General features: G+C 41.0%; 1 protein-coding gene across 3 annotated transcripts in view; it reads left to right on the top strand.

Moving 5' to 3' along the window:
- The first annotated feature begins 1,709 nt into the window (after positions 1–1,709).
- LOC306824276 (ankyrin repeat and IBR domain-containing protein 1-like) overlaps positions 1,710–16,996 on the top strand; it is a 30,530-nt gene continuing 15,243 nt past the window's right edge. Inside the window, exons 1-10 of one of the 3 annotated variants that reach the window (XM_079344356.1) lie at positions 1,710–1,954; positions 4,278–4,561; positions 5,069–5,369; positions 6,384–6,566; positions 7,318–7,435; positions 10,156–10,364; positions 13,176–13,264; positions 13,408–13,552; positions 14,131–14,297; positions 16,751–16,839. In XM_079344356.1, the coding sequence (XP_079200482.1) occupies positions 4,374–4,561; positions 5,069–5,369; positions 6,384–6,566; positions 7,318–7,435; positions 10,156–10,364; positions 13,176–13,264; positions 13,408–13,552; positions 14,131–14,297; positions 16,751–16,839 (1,489 nt within the window). In that variant the 5' untranslated portion in view covers positions 1,710–1,954; positions 4,278–4,373. Of the gene's footprint in view, positions 1,955–2,042; positions 2,148–3,779; positions 4,122–4,277; positions 4,562–5,068; positions 5,370–6,383; positions 6,567–7,317; positions 7,436–10,155; positions 10,365–13,175; positions 13,265–13,407; positions 13,553–14,130; positions 14,298–16,750; positions 16,840–16,996 lie in introns of those variants that run through there. The other 2 variants (XM_079344357.1, XM_079344358.1) reach the window with 2 other exon arrangements.

Raw genomic sequence — 16,996 nt, 5'->3', positions numbered from 1 at the left:
TGTATTTCTTAGTAGCAAAGATGCCAGCAATATTCCTGTAATTCTTAACGATTGAACGATCTAATATAATAAAAATAAATACAGCATCTAAATATGGTGATGTTATTTCAACTTATCTTTGTTCACAATAGACAGGCACAATAGATAATAAAATAACAACATTTACCATTTTGAAGATTATTTATAATGTCAGTGCAACTAAGCATAAAACGTCATTATTTTGTGGGCTACAAACAACCTCCTTAAATATGCATTATTGTGATATTCAAAATAAGCAATTTAGACATCAAAACACCATATGGAGAGATAAATGAAAGGGCAGACAGACCTGTGTGAATTCCCATTCAGAGTCATGGAGTTTCTTAATAGCATGGAGACATGTTGACTGCAGGAGACGTCTTTTGGACGATAACATCTGTCTTCTTGAAAAAAAAAAAACATTTAACCAAATCAACATGACATGTTAGTTCAGATACAACAGCAAAAGTAGGCCAAACTATACTTTGGGAGGAGAGGACAGGAGTGACACTTAAAACTTGAAGAGTTTGTCAAACTCAAACAGCCATCTGGCAAATACAGTTAAAATGTAAATTAAGCATATTTTTATATATTCTCATGTGCCACTATTGTAACACAGTTTTTAAAACTGAACTGAAGGAGGAGCATTGTAATTGTTTGTTTAAAAAATCATAATAACAATATAAACAATGATGTGGCTGTTTTTTTAGATTGTCAGCTCCTTTCCATTAACATGTATCATGCATTTGTCTTGATATGGCTAAAATATGGCAGAATGGGCCAAGAAAGGTATTTTCTGGGTTTTTTGCTGTGCCATTGTATCAGTGTTTACGCAGAAACATTTAAGCATCAAGGTAATATTCATACAACTACTACAACCCTTATGAATTTAAGTTTTTTTTTTAACTGAGGTACAGCAAGCTTTATTGCCTTGTTAATTCATTGCAAATCACCCTTTATTTAAAGTCAACAAAAACAAAACTTCCAAAACATCTTGATTAGCCAATGTTCTATTTCACATCAGGCTAGATGTATCAGTGTTGTATGTTGTCCCCCCTCTGCTGAAGTCCCCCTCTTTGAGTTAACAAGTGTTGCTCCTCTGACCATGAGGCTGTAATCATTTAACCTAAATAAATTTAAAACTCAAACTGCCCAGAAGTTGTTGTTTTTTTACACTATTTAAATCTTAGCCTCACATATAAATTACATGTTAAAATCAATAGCTAGACAAACTAGTGCTACAGAGGATCTGTTTGTATTAAACATCCTCTGCAATATAAATGAGATATTGGAAAATTTAAGATTTTATCATACCATCTTATTTGTTGTTTTATCTGATACATATTGATGAAAACAACTTGTAAACTACTTCTGAACAGTTTTAGATCAAAACAGTATTTTAGTAAGTAAGTCTTTATTTGTATAGCACTTTTAAAACAATTAGTTACAAGGTGCTTCACAAATGCAAACAGTAAAAACAGGAAAACACACAAAAAAAAGGTGCAAACAAAAGTAGGCACGAGTAAGGGTGCTCGATTACATGAAGAATTGTCTGTACAGGTGAGAAAGAGTAGTGTTTAAAACTAACAGGAATTGCTTACAAAAAATATGTAAGGTAGAAACATTAAAGGGGCTTTCATGTGGGTTGTAGCAGCATAATATGTGGGTATAAATGTCATTTAATCGCGCAGCCTAAAGAAAGAATCCCAACTTTCTCCTACTGTTTTGGGGGGATGTGCTGAAACCTGGCAACCCGTCTATCATGCTGTAATGATCGGAGAGTTGAGCTCACATTATTTATGGTTTGACTCAGTTTACAAGAAACGCCTCACATAACGACAAAAAAACCCCTTTGTTTATATTGCCAGTGGATGACGGTTAATTCACAGCATCAGGTCTACAACAGACTTGAGGTCTGACCAAGTCTACCGTCTGTGTAAGTCTGAATACTTGTTACTCATTGTTACTGTGAGTTTATAAGTGTTAGCTAAGTTGGCTAGCAGCGCGGTTAGCTTGCTAGCTGACCCGTTAGCGCGCGTGCACTGACGTTAGCCAACGCAGATGGTAGCGTCATGATGTTTTTATCGTTTTCAATAACAAACTGCCAGCGAGCAACAGTCAACATTGTGGTAAACACAAGCTCCTTTTCCTCACTGACTGCGTTAAAGCTCGCGTCATGTATTGTCAGTATGTTGCTGAATGTCTTTTTTTATAAACCAGAGTGTGAAAGCAGACAGCTCACTGACACATACACGTCGGTTCGAGCTAGCTAAATGGTAAACAGTGGACAGCGTGGAGGAAAGGCCTCCATGAAGGAGTTTAGTAACAAGTGGCAAGCTACATGTTTACATCATTAGCTGCTCACTGGTACACCGCTCTGCCCACTGATGTCTGCCGCTGTCACGGGGGAGTGTCGTTAACTTAGTTAAGCAGCCCATCATGTAATATGTGTTACCATCTCTGGGGTTATGTAACCCGAGGTAAGGTGTTTGCATGTGTTCCCTGTGGTGGGACATTGTCATCTGATCGTATGTGAGGAGGATGATACGTGGCACAACTAGACTGAAGTCAGTGTTTAAAAAATTATTATCATCAGGTAGTTTAATGTTATTTTAGTGGTTCCTTTTGCAATGATGACTACTGTTGATGCCCTATCCTAACATTTGCAATGCATGCACACATTTTATTTACATCTATGTGGACAACACTCAGTTGCTTAGAATACGTAATAAATCATGCAGGTGATCACAATCAGATAGAGACTGAGGAGGAGTCTCAGTCCATCTTCTGCTCCTCTGCAGACCTTCATTCTGTGCATGTTTTCATATGGGTTCATCTCACCGACTTTTATAGTGTCAGTGATTTTGTAAACTCTTTTTTTGCAACTCTTCAATCATATTTGATGTGGGTTTTTTTTGTTGTTGTATTGTTTTTGGACTTACATTTATTTTTCTATTGTGTTGTCAACCCCATTTTGAGAAAAATAAGAGGGCACGTTTTACCTCTCTATAAAATACAGTAGTGTTCATTCTCTGAAATGATGACACATTGGGCATGGCCTTTCTCCGTAGGTTTAATAAAACTGAGCATCATATTCTACTTATAGGTCAGATTTATTGCAGGACTCTTGTAGACTTCAGTAGATTTAGGCATGTCAACTGATTTAACTGGCAACTTCTTGTCTTTTTTTCCCCTCTGGTAGTTTCACTGTCTGTATACATGTTGACATTTTCCTCATCATCTTACTCATTATGTTAAAGTGTGATGATGAAAATTCATAACTTCACAACTTGTTTTTTAGAAAGGTGTTGTGGATATTTTTGTATTTACTCTGCCAACACAGCTTATTCACATCGGGCTAGTAATGCTTTAGGTTACCTATCCATTGGATTATCAATATGAGTGACAGATATTGAATAATAGTGTTAAGAAGATCCACCCGGGGGAGGAACATCATATGTGTATAATCCAGTTCTGTATGATTATTGGTTTGTTCATTTGATTGTTTGATCAATATCCCTGCAACTAAGATAGTTGTCTCTGTGAAATTATTAAAGATACCACACCTTGATCAGAACAAAATAGAAGGCTGGGAGGCCGTTGTTCTCTGTGCAATAATGTTGATAATTCAATCTGATATATATATATATATATATATATATATATATATATATATATATATACATTTTGATAATTTGGGTTGAATGAAATGATATGTTACATTATTTGTGTTGAAGCAGACCAACATGACACAAAAGCGTCACATAGCCCAAACAGTCCTGACCATATGGCACTCTGGTGGAGGCGAAATGCTGACTCGCTGCGTGTCGTTGGTGAGTCGAGGATATCACGCTCCACGAGGACTCCTGGCCTCTGTGGGACGGGCGTCGTTGGCACGGAGTTGCGGAAGCTCCTGGTGATGCCAGAGGAAGTCTTGTCCTTCTCTCTGTTTGAGCCTTGTTGGCACTATCTTTAGATTTTCCAAAAAAAAGAAAAAAAAGAGGCACACAGGAAGGTGGGTTACAGAGCTGAAACGGGGGCTTGATGCAGAGCAGCTTGAGCCACCTTGGAGTTACAAGTATCGTTCATTTCGTTCAGAGGGAGTAAGTGCTGCTTTTTTACGACATATCTGGGAGAACTGGCTTGAGTTTTTTCGATGAAAGAGGAATTCAGTCACTTTTTTTAGTTGGTAAGGCCTTGGATTCAGAGTCAACCAGAAAGGAATTTCACTTCTTTCTTTCTATTTTTTTTTTCTTCAGGACTTTCAACATGCTGGCCTTTTGGACCTGAGCAGCTTGATGACGAGTTAAGAGGCCGCGGGGTCAGACAGAGCTCGGATCTACAGAAAGGCAGAGATGGGGAACACAGCAACAAAGTTCCGTAAGGCTCTCATCAACGGGGACGAGGTGCTGGCCTGCCAACTGTACGAAAGCAACCCGCAGTTCAAGGAGGCTCTGGATCCCAACTCTACATACGGAGAGTCCTACCAGCACAACACTCCGCTGCACTATGCTGCTCGGCATGGCATGACACGCCTACTCAGGTCAGGATGAGACTGAAATCAAATCATAACAAGAAATAAACATTTTCAGACTCGCATGTCTATGGACTGGCTGCTGAGGGTCGGTAAGATGAGGTGCTAGTTAGTTGTGTCCAGCTTTTTGAATAGCTTTAAGGTGTTACTCATATTTCTAATGTTGCACCTGTTCAGAAGAATCCTTTTGAGCACTTCTTATATTCTTCAGTTGGCATTCGATTGTTGCTGCTTTAGCTGTACTGCTGCATCATAATATAACAATTTTACATTTTGTCTTTATATGTCTCCGTCCCATCTGTCTCTCCACACAGCCATCTGTTAGCAGCTCTCAGGAATGAGACGTGCTGTGTTTGAATAGGAGGGGTTTCCAAACGCTTCTCTTCCCGTCAGCTACCAGCCTGACAAAAACTAAACAAATAGGCCAACCGCATTCGATTCCATTCTGAACAAATCGGACAGATTAACAATGATTTATCCTTTTGAAATCAACTCGTTCTTGTCTTGTTCTTTCAGGTATTTTCTCCTCAACAAAGATGGCAATCCAAACAAGCGCAACGTGCACAACGAGACATCTCTGCACCTTCTGTGCATGGGTCCCCGGATCCTGACCTCGGAGGGGGCACTTCAGCCCCGGATCTTGCGGCCATATGAAGACCAACAGCGTCGGGCAGAATGTCTGCGAATTATTCTGACATGGACCGGAGCAAAGCTGGATCACGGAGAGTACGAGTGTGCTGATGTGAATGCCACCGACAACAAGAAAAACACCTGCCTGCACTACGCTGCTGCCTCAGGCATGAAGAACTGTGTGGAGGTGAGAGGCCAAAATCCTGTAGAGATTTTGCGGCCCGGGCATATGCAAAATAATCTCAAGAATGACTAATAGTCATAACATCCAGTGCTTCACAGAAAGCCGACAAAGTAACCCTGATGTTAACAGAAATGATTAAATGAATAAAAAAAACAAACAAACTACTAGGCGAACACAGGCCTGTGTGTGGTGTGGTGCTAGATAGAGTCAAGAAAAGCCCGGAGTAAGGGTGTGATCACATCCCATTATGTTTTAACAACAGTCTCCTTGTGTCTTTTGGGGAAGATAACAAAACACCTTTATTAACCCGTGCAGCAGGAAGAGCTCCATGGATACACGACGACTGAGACTCTCTGTCTGCCTGTAAAGACCTGCCGTTCATTCTGAAGTGGACTTCGAGTTTGTTTTGATGATGGATTCAGCCATGCCGTTATAATTGACGAAAGATTGTCACATTTTTATTCACTGCATGAGCTACATTTTAATTGGAAAGTTGTTCTGCTGAATGTTGTTATTGCTGATTTTAATTCAATTAAAACTTTGGAAAATTACGGAAAGACGTAAGTGAAAAAAGGGTAGTTAAAATTACATATTCATAGAGTTAAAAAGAGTTTTTTTTATCTTTTGCTTCATTGCAGCTTATTTAAATTCTACTTAGGAAGTAATCAAGAACTTAATGAACTTTATTCTCTGCTCGTTCTTTTTGGAGAGTTAAAAAAGTTGACGGCGGAGATTTGGTGCAGAATCGGGTAAATAGTGATCCCTGTATATATGTAGGAATGACATCCTACGTCTTTTCATTTTAATTCACAAAGTTACTGTGACCAGAAGACTTTTACACTGTTCCATTCAATTCAATTTGATTATTGCAGCACGTTTCATTCAAATGTAAACTCAGTGTGCTTCACAGAAGACACAAATTAACAAACACTTTTAGACTACAGGATGCGTCCATCCTCGCTGTGTGCATGTCACTATTCAACAAAAACCTTTCTCCTCTTTCTTCCCCTTGCTCAGTTCCTAGTGCAGAGAGAAGCGGACCTGTTTGCGGAGAACGAAAACCGCGAGACTCCATGTGACTGTGCCGAGAAGCAGCACCACAAGGATCTGGCCTTGTGCCTGGAGTCACAGATGGTCTTCTCTCTTGCCCCCGAGGCGGAGGGCATAGAGGCAGAGTATGCAGCCCTCGACCGGAGAGAGGTACAGAAAAAAAAACGAAAAAAAAAACATGCCAGGATTGAAGAGTGTACACAGCTTTAAGTTTGTCACGGTCAACAGGTGTCACCTACATCATTTTACCAGAATGCCAACCTTCTGCATTATCCCTCTTTACTTTGATGATATTGGTTCTGAATAAGACCCAGAGCACCATTTCAAAAGGTTAACCTCAGAACAACATTCAATGATGAATCGTCTGCTGAATGGTGTAAAGGTAATGAACACAAGATCGTTAAATAAGGAGGATAATAAGCAATGTATTTTGTATCACATTTAGCTGGGATAAAGTTAAGTTCCTTCCCGCCTCTAGGAGATATTTGTCCACATTCTTGAATTCAGCTGGCCAGCCTCCACGTCACAGATTCCCCTGTTAGACAAACAAACTCAAAAATAAAGAAGTCTGCGATAAAGCATGTGACTGATAGTCATCAGCCTCTGAGCTCATTGGGCCTGTCCTTATCATGGGTCAGCAATTGTCTATTTAATTTGCTTTTAATGCTTCGATTGTGTTCTTCCAATTTTCCCGATCACCCCCCCCCCCCCTCGCCCTTCCCCCTCCCCCTCTTCTGCCCATCTCAACTCTTCATTATCTCTGCAAACCTGCCTTATTCTTTTTTTTTTCTTCTTCTATGCCTTACCTTCTTTGGCCTCCCGTCTCATCCTCCTCTTGTCATTCTCCACCTTTCCCCCCTCTCTTGTCTCTGTCGTTCCTCTGACATGCCCCCGTCTGTAGCTGTATGAGGGCCTGCAGCCTCAGGATCTCCGGAGGTTGAAGGACATGCTGATAGTGGAGACAGCCGACATGCTGCAGGCCCCTCTCTTCACTGCAGAGGGGCTGCTACGTGCCCATGGTACTATTAAACAAACACAAACACACACACACACACACACACACACACACACACACACACATAGTGTCAAAATTAAAACGCCATATTCTTTGAATTACAATCCAAATATTTGCTTTGTAAAAGATTTTTAATGCTCAAAAACTGAAGCTTTTCTTGCTTTTGTCCGTATTTGATTTTGATGTTGTCATGCAGTAAGAGTTCAGGAGGATTGTTGTGACACGCCTCATCATCAGCAAGCCTCCTCATTGGTCCATCACCAGATGTGATAACTAAATATGGAGTACGGGAGTTCTCTTATTTGAGCGTCTTTAGCGTTCTGCTACTGAATATGTTCAAAAGAACAGAAACATAAAAGGAAGCTTCATGAAACATGGCAGCGCGTGGAAGAGGAGTGTGTGTGCACACACTCCTGCGTGTGGTGAAAAGATAAGGGCACAAAAGTAAGATGAGTGGATTGTAAGTTGTTTCTTACACAAACTACAATAAGTAAGAGAATAAAGCAGAATCAATAGGCTATATATACAAACCTCATATTAAATATAACCTTAGCTAGCGTGCAGGTGGATTTAGTAACTTAGTTCAGTGGCTGACTTTGGTTTTGTCATATTGTCGTGGACAGTATTTTTTACCGCAGAATTAAAAACCAGTATCCAAGCTCTGTTTGTGTTCTGAATTTAAAACATCTGCTTTCAAAACTTTTTTCTAAAACTCCCCACAGTTTAACTCTTCAGACACATAATTGAGTCCAGTCAGCTTCAAGTCTTAAAAACAAGTCGGCCATGTATCCCGGAGACATTGGTCACCAGTCGGCCACATCAGTTAAAGCCTTTTAACCTGGGGATGGTGAAATCGTTTCATTTGACCACATTATTCACACCAGAGCAGACATCAGTCACTTGGCCTGGATTTTCTCGTGACGCTCTTGTAGATCAGTGTTGGAAAAGTTCTGACTCACAGTGTCACAGTCTGGCTGTGATTTGCAGCCTTAAGCCACTCATTCACATAAACTAAGCTTATGCGCTGTGCGTGAAGAACCCCCCCCCCCCAAAAAAAAAAGTTTTAAACAGAATCCTTCGAAAGGCCGCGACCCACCTAGACTGAACTGGGTTTGGATTAGATGGGACTTCAAACATGTGTCACACTTTGGGTTTGATTTTCAGTATTCCCCTTTCCTCTAATTCAGAGGGGCCGAGTGGCTGGCTGCTGAGCCGTGTGTGCTACATATTAGACATACTTTTGGGAGCTTAGAGAGGAGAGAGTGACTCCAGATTCTTGCTATATATAAGCACCTCCAGCATGGGAATGCAGTCTGTCTGTTAAATAGTGGGTGGCTCATTTCAGGCTTTTTGTTAATCTCCCGGAGAAGGGATTCTTGGACTTATGTTTTATTCATTTCCTGTAAAAACTTTCACTCATTTTCACACTAACTTTTTAAAAAAAAAATGTTTTTTATTGAAATGTTATAGATCGGCCTTGTTTAGTTATCACAACTCTTGGTGCTTAACAGACTGTCGGTTTTTCTGATAGGAGAATTTTTATGTTCCTGCTAATACTTGATATTTAAGACTCAATGTGAGGACTTTTAATTTCAGACTCCTTTTAATGGCCAAAAGCACGAAGATAGGGTCATGCTCATTGATGAGTTTTAATTGAATGGGGATTGGAGGAAATGTTGCAATATTCATTATCTAAACGAGGCCATTTAGAGTCTGAGGCGTCGGACTGATGGGGAATAGTGTCTGCGGGCTGATAATGACCTAATTGCACAGTTGACCGGGTCATGGTCTTTATTCTGGGGAATGACTCTTTTTTTTTTTTTTTTGTTGTGAATGAAAATTTTGGATTCAGTCGCGTTCCTCAAGTTATTTAACATTCATACTCAAAAGCCCTCAATGCTGCTCTTTTGCTAATGTGAGAGCGAGCAGCTATTCTTAAAGAGGAAAGCAGATGGCAGCAGGTCTATGCTGTTGGCTGTTTGAAAGGCTTAGGTGGTATTGTTCTCACTGGAGAGGGATTTGTGTGGGCTTTGGTAGATTTAGCATTGTGCTTACCATTTCTTACAGATAATAGTAAGGATGATTTGAAACAAACGTTTTATGTTCAAACAGTTTCTTCACACGAAATGAGAATTGAGTTGACAACAAGTCTTTGTTTTATCAGGCTCAATGAGAATTCTATCATTTGTTGTCTTTGATTTTTTTTTGTCTGCTTAAACCCCTGATTTAAAAAATATCTTAAAATGAAAGTACACTAGATCTTTGTACTTTTTTCAATCCATTGATACTTTATCAGAGCTGAGATTTTCAGAAGCTCTTTGTAACCGGGCTTGTTTTGAATGCGTCAGTTTTCTTTTTACATGCTGTGGGTTTTCTTTTTTAGAGACCAACCCAATCCTGCCTTACAAGTCTGATTGCTTTTTCTTTAGATTTATTTATATTTTGTGCCTTTATTGTGCCGATAATACAGTGGATAGAGGAGGAAATCTGGGGGAGAGAGAGAGGGGGGGGGGTCAAAGGTCAGACCTGAAGTCCAGCCGCCCGCCTGGAGAACTATTCCAAACCTGACTTCTATTATTACTGACATTGCCACTTTTAGCTTATTCCTTATTTCATTTACACCAAAACTTTTTCGTCCTGTTTCTCGTACAATGTGATTATTTTTCTTATTTTGGTTTTAGCTTTTAAATTAAACACTAACACTTGACCTCCTCCCCCCCTCAGATTGGGACAGAGAGAAACTCTTAGAGGCCTGGATGTCCAATTCGGAGGAATGCTGCCAGCGCTCAGGGGTCCAGATGCCAAACCCGCCTCCAAGTGGCTACAATGCCTGGGACACCTTGCCCTCGCCCCGGACACCACGCACCACCCGCTCCTCCATCACCTCCCCTGACCAAATCAGCCTCATGCCTGCCGAGGAGGGGTCCTCCCTGGTGAGAGAGGACTTTGTCTCTGTTTGTTAAACTGGCAGACTTAGGGGAAGTGCAGGAAAATGAGGCAGTCAATTTTAATAAACCCTAACTTCCATTGAAACTAATTGGCTTTGATTTCACCAAAAAGAAGCAACACACCTTCCAACTCTCACGGCTTCTGTTTTTTTTAATTGCAGATCAACATCATTTTAATTAAGTCAATTGTTTAACTGTACTTATCAGTAAAGGAACATCAGGTACAAATTTAAAACACAAGAGCAGAGACCCCAGGGAGCCGTGTGTTTTCCTGGCCAAGAAGTTTCTACAGCGGAGAACTAAAAGCTTGCAGCACACAGACTAATAGGAACTGGCAGTGTACCCATCAAACTGTATATTCCATTGAAGTCCTCATGGTGCCACAGATTACGTTAACATTTCCACTGCCAAAGTCCTACATTATTATCCAGAACTTGATTACTTCTTAAATGAGTCTTTAGCCAACATGTTGGACTTTTAGAAAAGGTGCAATTATCTTTTTATTGTAATCTACTGTCTCGGTGTCAAACATGAAGGATTTAAATATGAAAATCCAAAAGTCTCCAGATTAGAACCCGACCAGTTAATCATCCAGCTGACATCAGCTGGTATTATCATAACCAGTGACCAGTCATCGGTATTGGCTAATTTTTATCGCAGGTATGTGCTGATATATTTATTCAGCATTTCTTTCAGTTTCAGTCTGTTACACAGTTTTCTGTCACCAGCAGAGGGCGCTGTACACGCTTTACCACTCTGTGATGCACGCACATGCACAGTTACTTTCCAGTTGCCTTCATTACATAGCTTTTTCCCAAGTGTTTGATAACACAATGTGTGTATTTATATCGATATTTATCTCCACAGATCAAAGACAGATATCGGTTAATGTATGGATAGTGGATTTTTTCCCCCTCTTTTATATCAATATTGGTATTAGACCCCAAAACTCCCGTATCAATCTACCCCGCTCCAGGTTTCTTTGTTCAGATGTTGGGACGCTTCTCATAATGCTGCTCCTTTGATGGGATGCTGAATTTTGCGGCGTGAGAACTGTTCATGTTTGTTCAGAACACATCTGCTCTGTGGCTGTCTGCTAATTGTTTTCACTTCCCAACGACGGTTAAGAGGTATCGAGTGTCTGCAGAATAACATTTGGACACCTGGGTAGTTTTCTAAAAGATAGACCAAAGTATGTTTATGGCAACAACTTAGTACTTACACCTCATGTTAAGGTGTATTTTTAACGTCTACAAGGTCATTATTGAACCGTATTGACCCCCTGCTGCAGGAGGGTCTGCACTCCCCCTGTTTGATTGCACTCTCATTAACCTGACCTTGTCTGAAATTTTTCAGATAATTATCAAACATGCTTGACATTTTCCTCTGCAGTCTTTTTTTTTTTTTTTTTTTTTTTTTTTTCTGTGTGAGCAGCTGTTAGGATGGAAATGATGCCTGGAAATGTGAGATGTCCTTTCTGCTGTTGGCAATTTGTCTTGCTCAACCACTCACTATAGAAGACTGCAAATGGAGGTATCAAGTGTGTGTGATAACAGTCAGGGACTCCCAGAGGCAGACAGACACATAGAAAGGACAGTCGATGTGCTGACTTCATAAAGACATTCTGGGTAATTCTTTCATCCCCCCTTTCATTCGTCTGGGGGGGCCACACACTGCAGTGATATTATTAACAGTGAGTTGTATTACACAATTAAGTACAAACTTCAGCAAAAAACGTACAGGTAGAATTTCTTAGGCTTTTAAATGGATGTGCTAGTTCGCATGGCAAAAGGAAGTTCATGGTGTCTGTAGATGCCTCCCTTGTTCTCAGCAGAAGTCTGGCATGGAGTCATGTTTGACTCATTAGAAGTTCAAGCTCCATTACAAGTTTCTCTTTGGAGACAATAAATGAAGTCTTTTCTATACACTCTAGTCTTTTCTTTTCTTGGTTTGGACAGCTCAAGGTGGAGTGGGGGGGGGGGGGGGTTACATGCAGCAAAGGGAGCACTACAGCCTCTGTACATGCGTGTCATATCCGTTTGGCTTAGGGTATGCCATGATTTGTTTATTCTGAGGATTTTTCAATCGAAAGTGTTTAGTTTGTGAACTAAACAGATGGTAGATGGGAGAATTCCACAGCCCTAAATGGTCAAGAACCTCATCAGGAGTCAGAAGTTAAGTTTGTGTGTTCGTATCTTTTTGTCGTGGCTCTGAGAAGGCCGCACTTGAACAGCACAGTGCTGATCGACCCAGCCTGCTCAAGGGCCTGTTTAAAGTTTAGAGTGCATTCTGTCACATGCTGCTCCTTTACAAATCAATACTTCTATTGTTGAAGTACACTGTATCCTCTGTGTCTAATTTAAGACTGTAAGAGCCTCTCACAGTAACAAGGCAAGTCATTATGAGTGCATGTGTGCCTCTGCTTTTGTCTGTCTGTATGTCAGTGATCTGGAAAGGGAGCCAATGAGAGGTCATCTTGTTGGCCTGTTTTGTGTCAATCAGTGACTACTTGTGTTTCATTTATGAAGAAGACATATTTTCCTCCTGGCCGAGTCCTTCTGTTGAGTCCTTTAAAATAAGTTCAGTCATTCGAATCGTTTTATTTCTCAGCCTATTTTCAACATTTAAAGTGGTTTGTTTTATCAGTCACTGTCTTGTCCTAAAGGACCTTTTCAAATTGCTATACATTGTTTTCTGAATAGTCTTTTTTATATATTTTTTTTTTACTTTATTTATCTGAAACAATTTCCACTATGGCTTTGAGACTGATCGTATCTCGTTTCTCTTGTCAATCAGTGTGGCATCTGCTTGTCTTCCGTCTCGGTCTTTGAAGAACCCGTGGACATGTCCTGTGGCCACGAGTTCTGCAGAGCATGCTGGGAAGGGTAAGTCATATTTAGCGTGTGCCTTTAGATTCTGCTGTCCAGGTGTCTTACGTCATTTTCTAAGCACGGACGGTCTACCTCGTTGTCAGCGTATCCCTCATTGCTGACTTGGACTGTGTGTGTGTGTGTGTGTGTGTCCTCAGGTTTCTAAATCTAAAAATCCAAGAGGGTGAAGCTCACAACATCTTCTGCCCAGCCTTCGATTGCTACCAGCTAGTGCCTGTGGAAGTCATTGAGAGCGTGGTGTCTCGAGAGATGGACAGGCGCTACCTCCTGTTTGACATCAAGGTAACCCGTTGAAAAGACTGAGACATGCACTGGACAGGTTTGTGTAAAGGATCCTTCTACACTTAACTGTAGAAACGGAAAAACAAACAACTCCAGGAGTAGAATGACCTTCACTTTATAGTGTTGAAGTCCAGATATTTACACCTCTGTTACGCATTGTAAAGCGGCACACTGGGACATCAATATTACGCCGTTGTGGACACGATGTGTACAAAGGTGTGAGGATTGTTTTACTGCGCTGCAGAGGAATCACAATCTGTTTACCATTAACATAAACCGTAGTCTTAACTTTACTTTGCGCACTGAAAGCAGCGCTTTAATATGAGTTTTAGAAACATGAACACAGAAATGTGCTGATGTGACAGATGTTTGGGGTACAAATAAGAACAATAAAAACTGCGACGGAGATTAGAGCACCAGGATTCAATGTGTTGCCCCCTTAAAAAAAAGCACTCCACACTTTGGTGAAAATGGTTCACGAAAGGCAGCAACAAGATGAATCAATCATACCGTTCCCCCCTCACCCGCTTTACAATAGCATGTTGAATTAAATATCTTTTGTACTTTTATCTCAAAAGGCATTTGTGGAGAACAATCCAGCGATCCGCTGGTGTCCCGAGGCCGGCTGTGAAAGGGCGGTGAGACTGAACACTCAGGGCCCTGGGACCTCCACCTCGGACACGCTCAGCTTTCCCCTCCTTCGGGCTCCTGCTGTGGACTGTGGAAAAGGGCACCTCTTCTGTTGGTCAGTAGTTATCAGGATAGCACAAATGTTTCTGTCATTTCCTGTACTAAACTTTCAATTCAGGCTTTTCCTTTAAAACCTATGACATCATGTAACTTAAAAAAATATGAATAGTTGAAGATCAACAAAGGCAAGCAAATCTTGAAATAAATGACCGGTTTAAAGAGATGTTGCATGTCTCTAGAGTAGACTTGTATTTTGTCTGACAGGAGAGCCTCAGTAATAAGAGGAGAAAGCCAAAGCCAGAGAAGCCCAAAAAAGCGGGACAATTTTAAAGTGTAATTCACATCGAGTTGAATCAAGAAAGCAAAACGTAGAGCGAAGGAAAGATGAGGCATGAAAAAAAAAAATCAAATGACATAATGAAAGTACCGTAAATTCCGTACTATTGAGCGCACCTGGATATAAGCCGCACCGGCTAAAAATAAGTAAATAAATGTATTTGTACATATATAAGCCGCACTTGATTATAAGCCGCAGGTGTCCACGCTATAACAAGAGCTATTTACACAGACGTAGGCTACCGGTAACATCCGCAAATACTCTCCCCCAGCGTTCTCTCATACAGCCACTCAACACGTTCTCGCTGGTGCATTCACTGACTCTCCACATAATCGGAATTATGAACACATTATCAACTACTGACTTTACAACATGAACCGTTACAATACGAAGCCTAGCCGACGGTGTCTGTAACACGGCTGATGAAAAAGATGACCGTAATATATTTCACAAGAAAAAGTCCATCCATTCACTGCCTCAGAATGACTTCATTACTCACTTCCTCAGTCTCTGTTGTCGCTGTCAGTGTCATCTTAACGTGCAGCAGCTCTGTTAGCTTCTTTGACAGCCAGGTCGATCGCCTTTAACTTGAAAGCTGCATCATATGTATTTCTCCGTGTGTTTTCCATCATGAGGGTGCGTGCATGAAGCGCAAAATGACTGATATTAAGATCCGACGTGACGAAGTCAAATGTTTTTGCGGCAGAAGCTCATTGTCCCCCATAAAAAATCCATGCATTAGCCGCACCGGAGTAGAAGCCGCAGTGCTCGAAGTGTGAGAAAAAAGTAGCGGCTTATAGTCCGGAATTTACGGTAATAATTGCATACATTAAAGCAATCAATGATGATATTAAAGCCAATGAATGTGTTCCTTTAACGTAGACTTGGAAACATGTTCCTTTGTTTTTGTTGAAGCTAGGACGTTTCTTAATGTGAAATAAAAACAGTTTAAAATTAGAAGGACTCATTTGGTGCGTTTAGCACGCAGTAACCACGGAAACACTGCACCTTCTCCGGGAGCGGAGGGAGCGTTTAATAGCCCCTCCAGCTGAGAGCTCTGAAGCTCTGTGGAAACCATCTCCAAAAAAAAAAAAAAAAAAGCAGCACTCCCTCAATGACTTCTTCATGACATGGTGGTTAGATGGAGTAAAAGACGTATGACAGCCACCCTGGAGTTTGAGTTAAAGATATTGACGGAATGAAAAAATAAAAAATAATATTGGGAAAATGGTAAAGTCTGTGTATGGCTAAAGTCAAGCTTTGTACTCAACACACAGGAGTGACTTTTATGTTCAGTTTATTTTCTTCAACGTTAAACTTTCTTTGGTCTTATTGTGCATTTTGTATTCAGAAAACAGTCTAACCTGTTTTAAAGTCCTTCACAGCAAAATGAGGAAAACTCGCCCGAATATAAATACATTGTTAATGGTACACATGCCCTCATGCACATGATGAACGTGCAGCGTCAGTGCCCTTGAATGCCAAACTCCTGCCCCTCTGCAGTTTGTTTGCAGGGGTATTCATTCATTTTCCATGTACACGTATTTGTAACCGCTCTGATCTCTCTGCGTGTGTTATATCTTGGCAGCATGTTCAAGGGCAGAAGGGCCCAGATGCTGTGTAGTCGTCCACCTTCTGTCCTCTGTCTTTATTCTTCTGTTGCCCCGCAGCATGCCCTTGGGACCCTCCACACACCTACACACACACACCTACACACACACACCTACACACACACACACACACACACACACACACACACACACACACACACACACACACACACACACACACACACACACACACACACACACACACACACACACACCTTTCTTCAACCAATTCCACACACCTCGACGCACTTCACCACACCGTGTGCTTCCTGAAAGTGGTCGTCAGGCTCACTTGTCAGGTTTATTCAAGAGTTCCGTTGACGTGACATTGGTTAATGGAACTGGATGCAGCACAGGCGGGACTTTTTCCCCTCCCTTGACATGAGAAGGGTGTTTGCTTCAAAGGCAGATATGTTTAATTGATGCTTGACAATTCTGACAGCGTCTGTGACAGCACCGTGTGATTGGTTATTTTCTGTGTGTGTAAGTCCAGACAGACTTGGAACTACGGACAGATCTTTAACTGTCTGCATCGCTCTGATCTCTCTGCTTATATTCCAGGGAGTGCCAAGGTGTGGCCCATGAGCCCTGTGACTGTGAGACCTGGAAGATGTGGCTCCAGAAAGTCAATGAGATGAGACCTGAAGAATGTAAGGACTTAGCATTGTTTTGAAATGTGTTTCAGGAATATAGTAGGAGCTCAGTTTTTTCTGGTGGGTAGATACTTCACAGCATTTTGCCTTCTTGTCAAATCGTTTAAAGGAGTATAGTCATCTGTATTTATATTTCAGCATCACCTGCCTCAGT

The sequence above is a fragment of the Symphodus melops genome, assembly GCF_947650265.1.
Source record: "Symphodus melops genome assembly, chromosome: 5".
NCBI classification, from domain to species: domain Eukaryota; kingdom Metazoa; phylum Chordata; class Actinopteri; order Labriformes; family Labridae; genus Symphodus; species Symphodus melops.
Note: the sequence above shows the minus strand (reverse complement) of the source record. Positions and strands in the feature narration are given on the sequence as shown.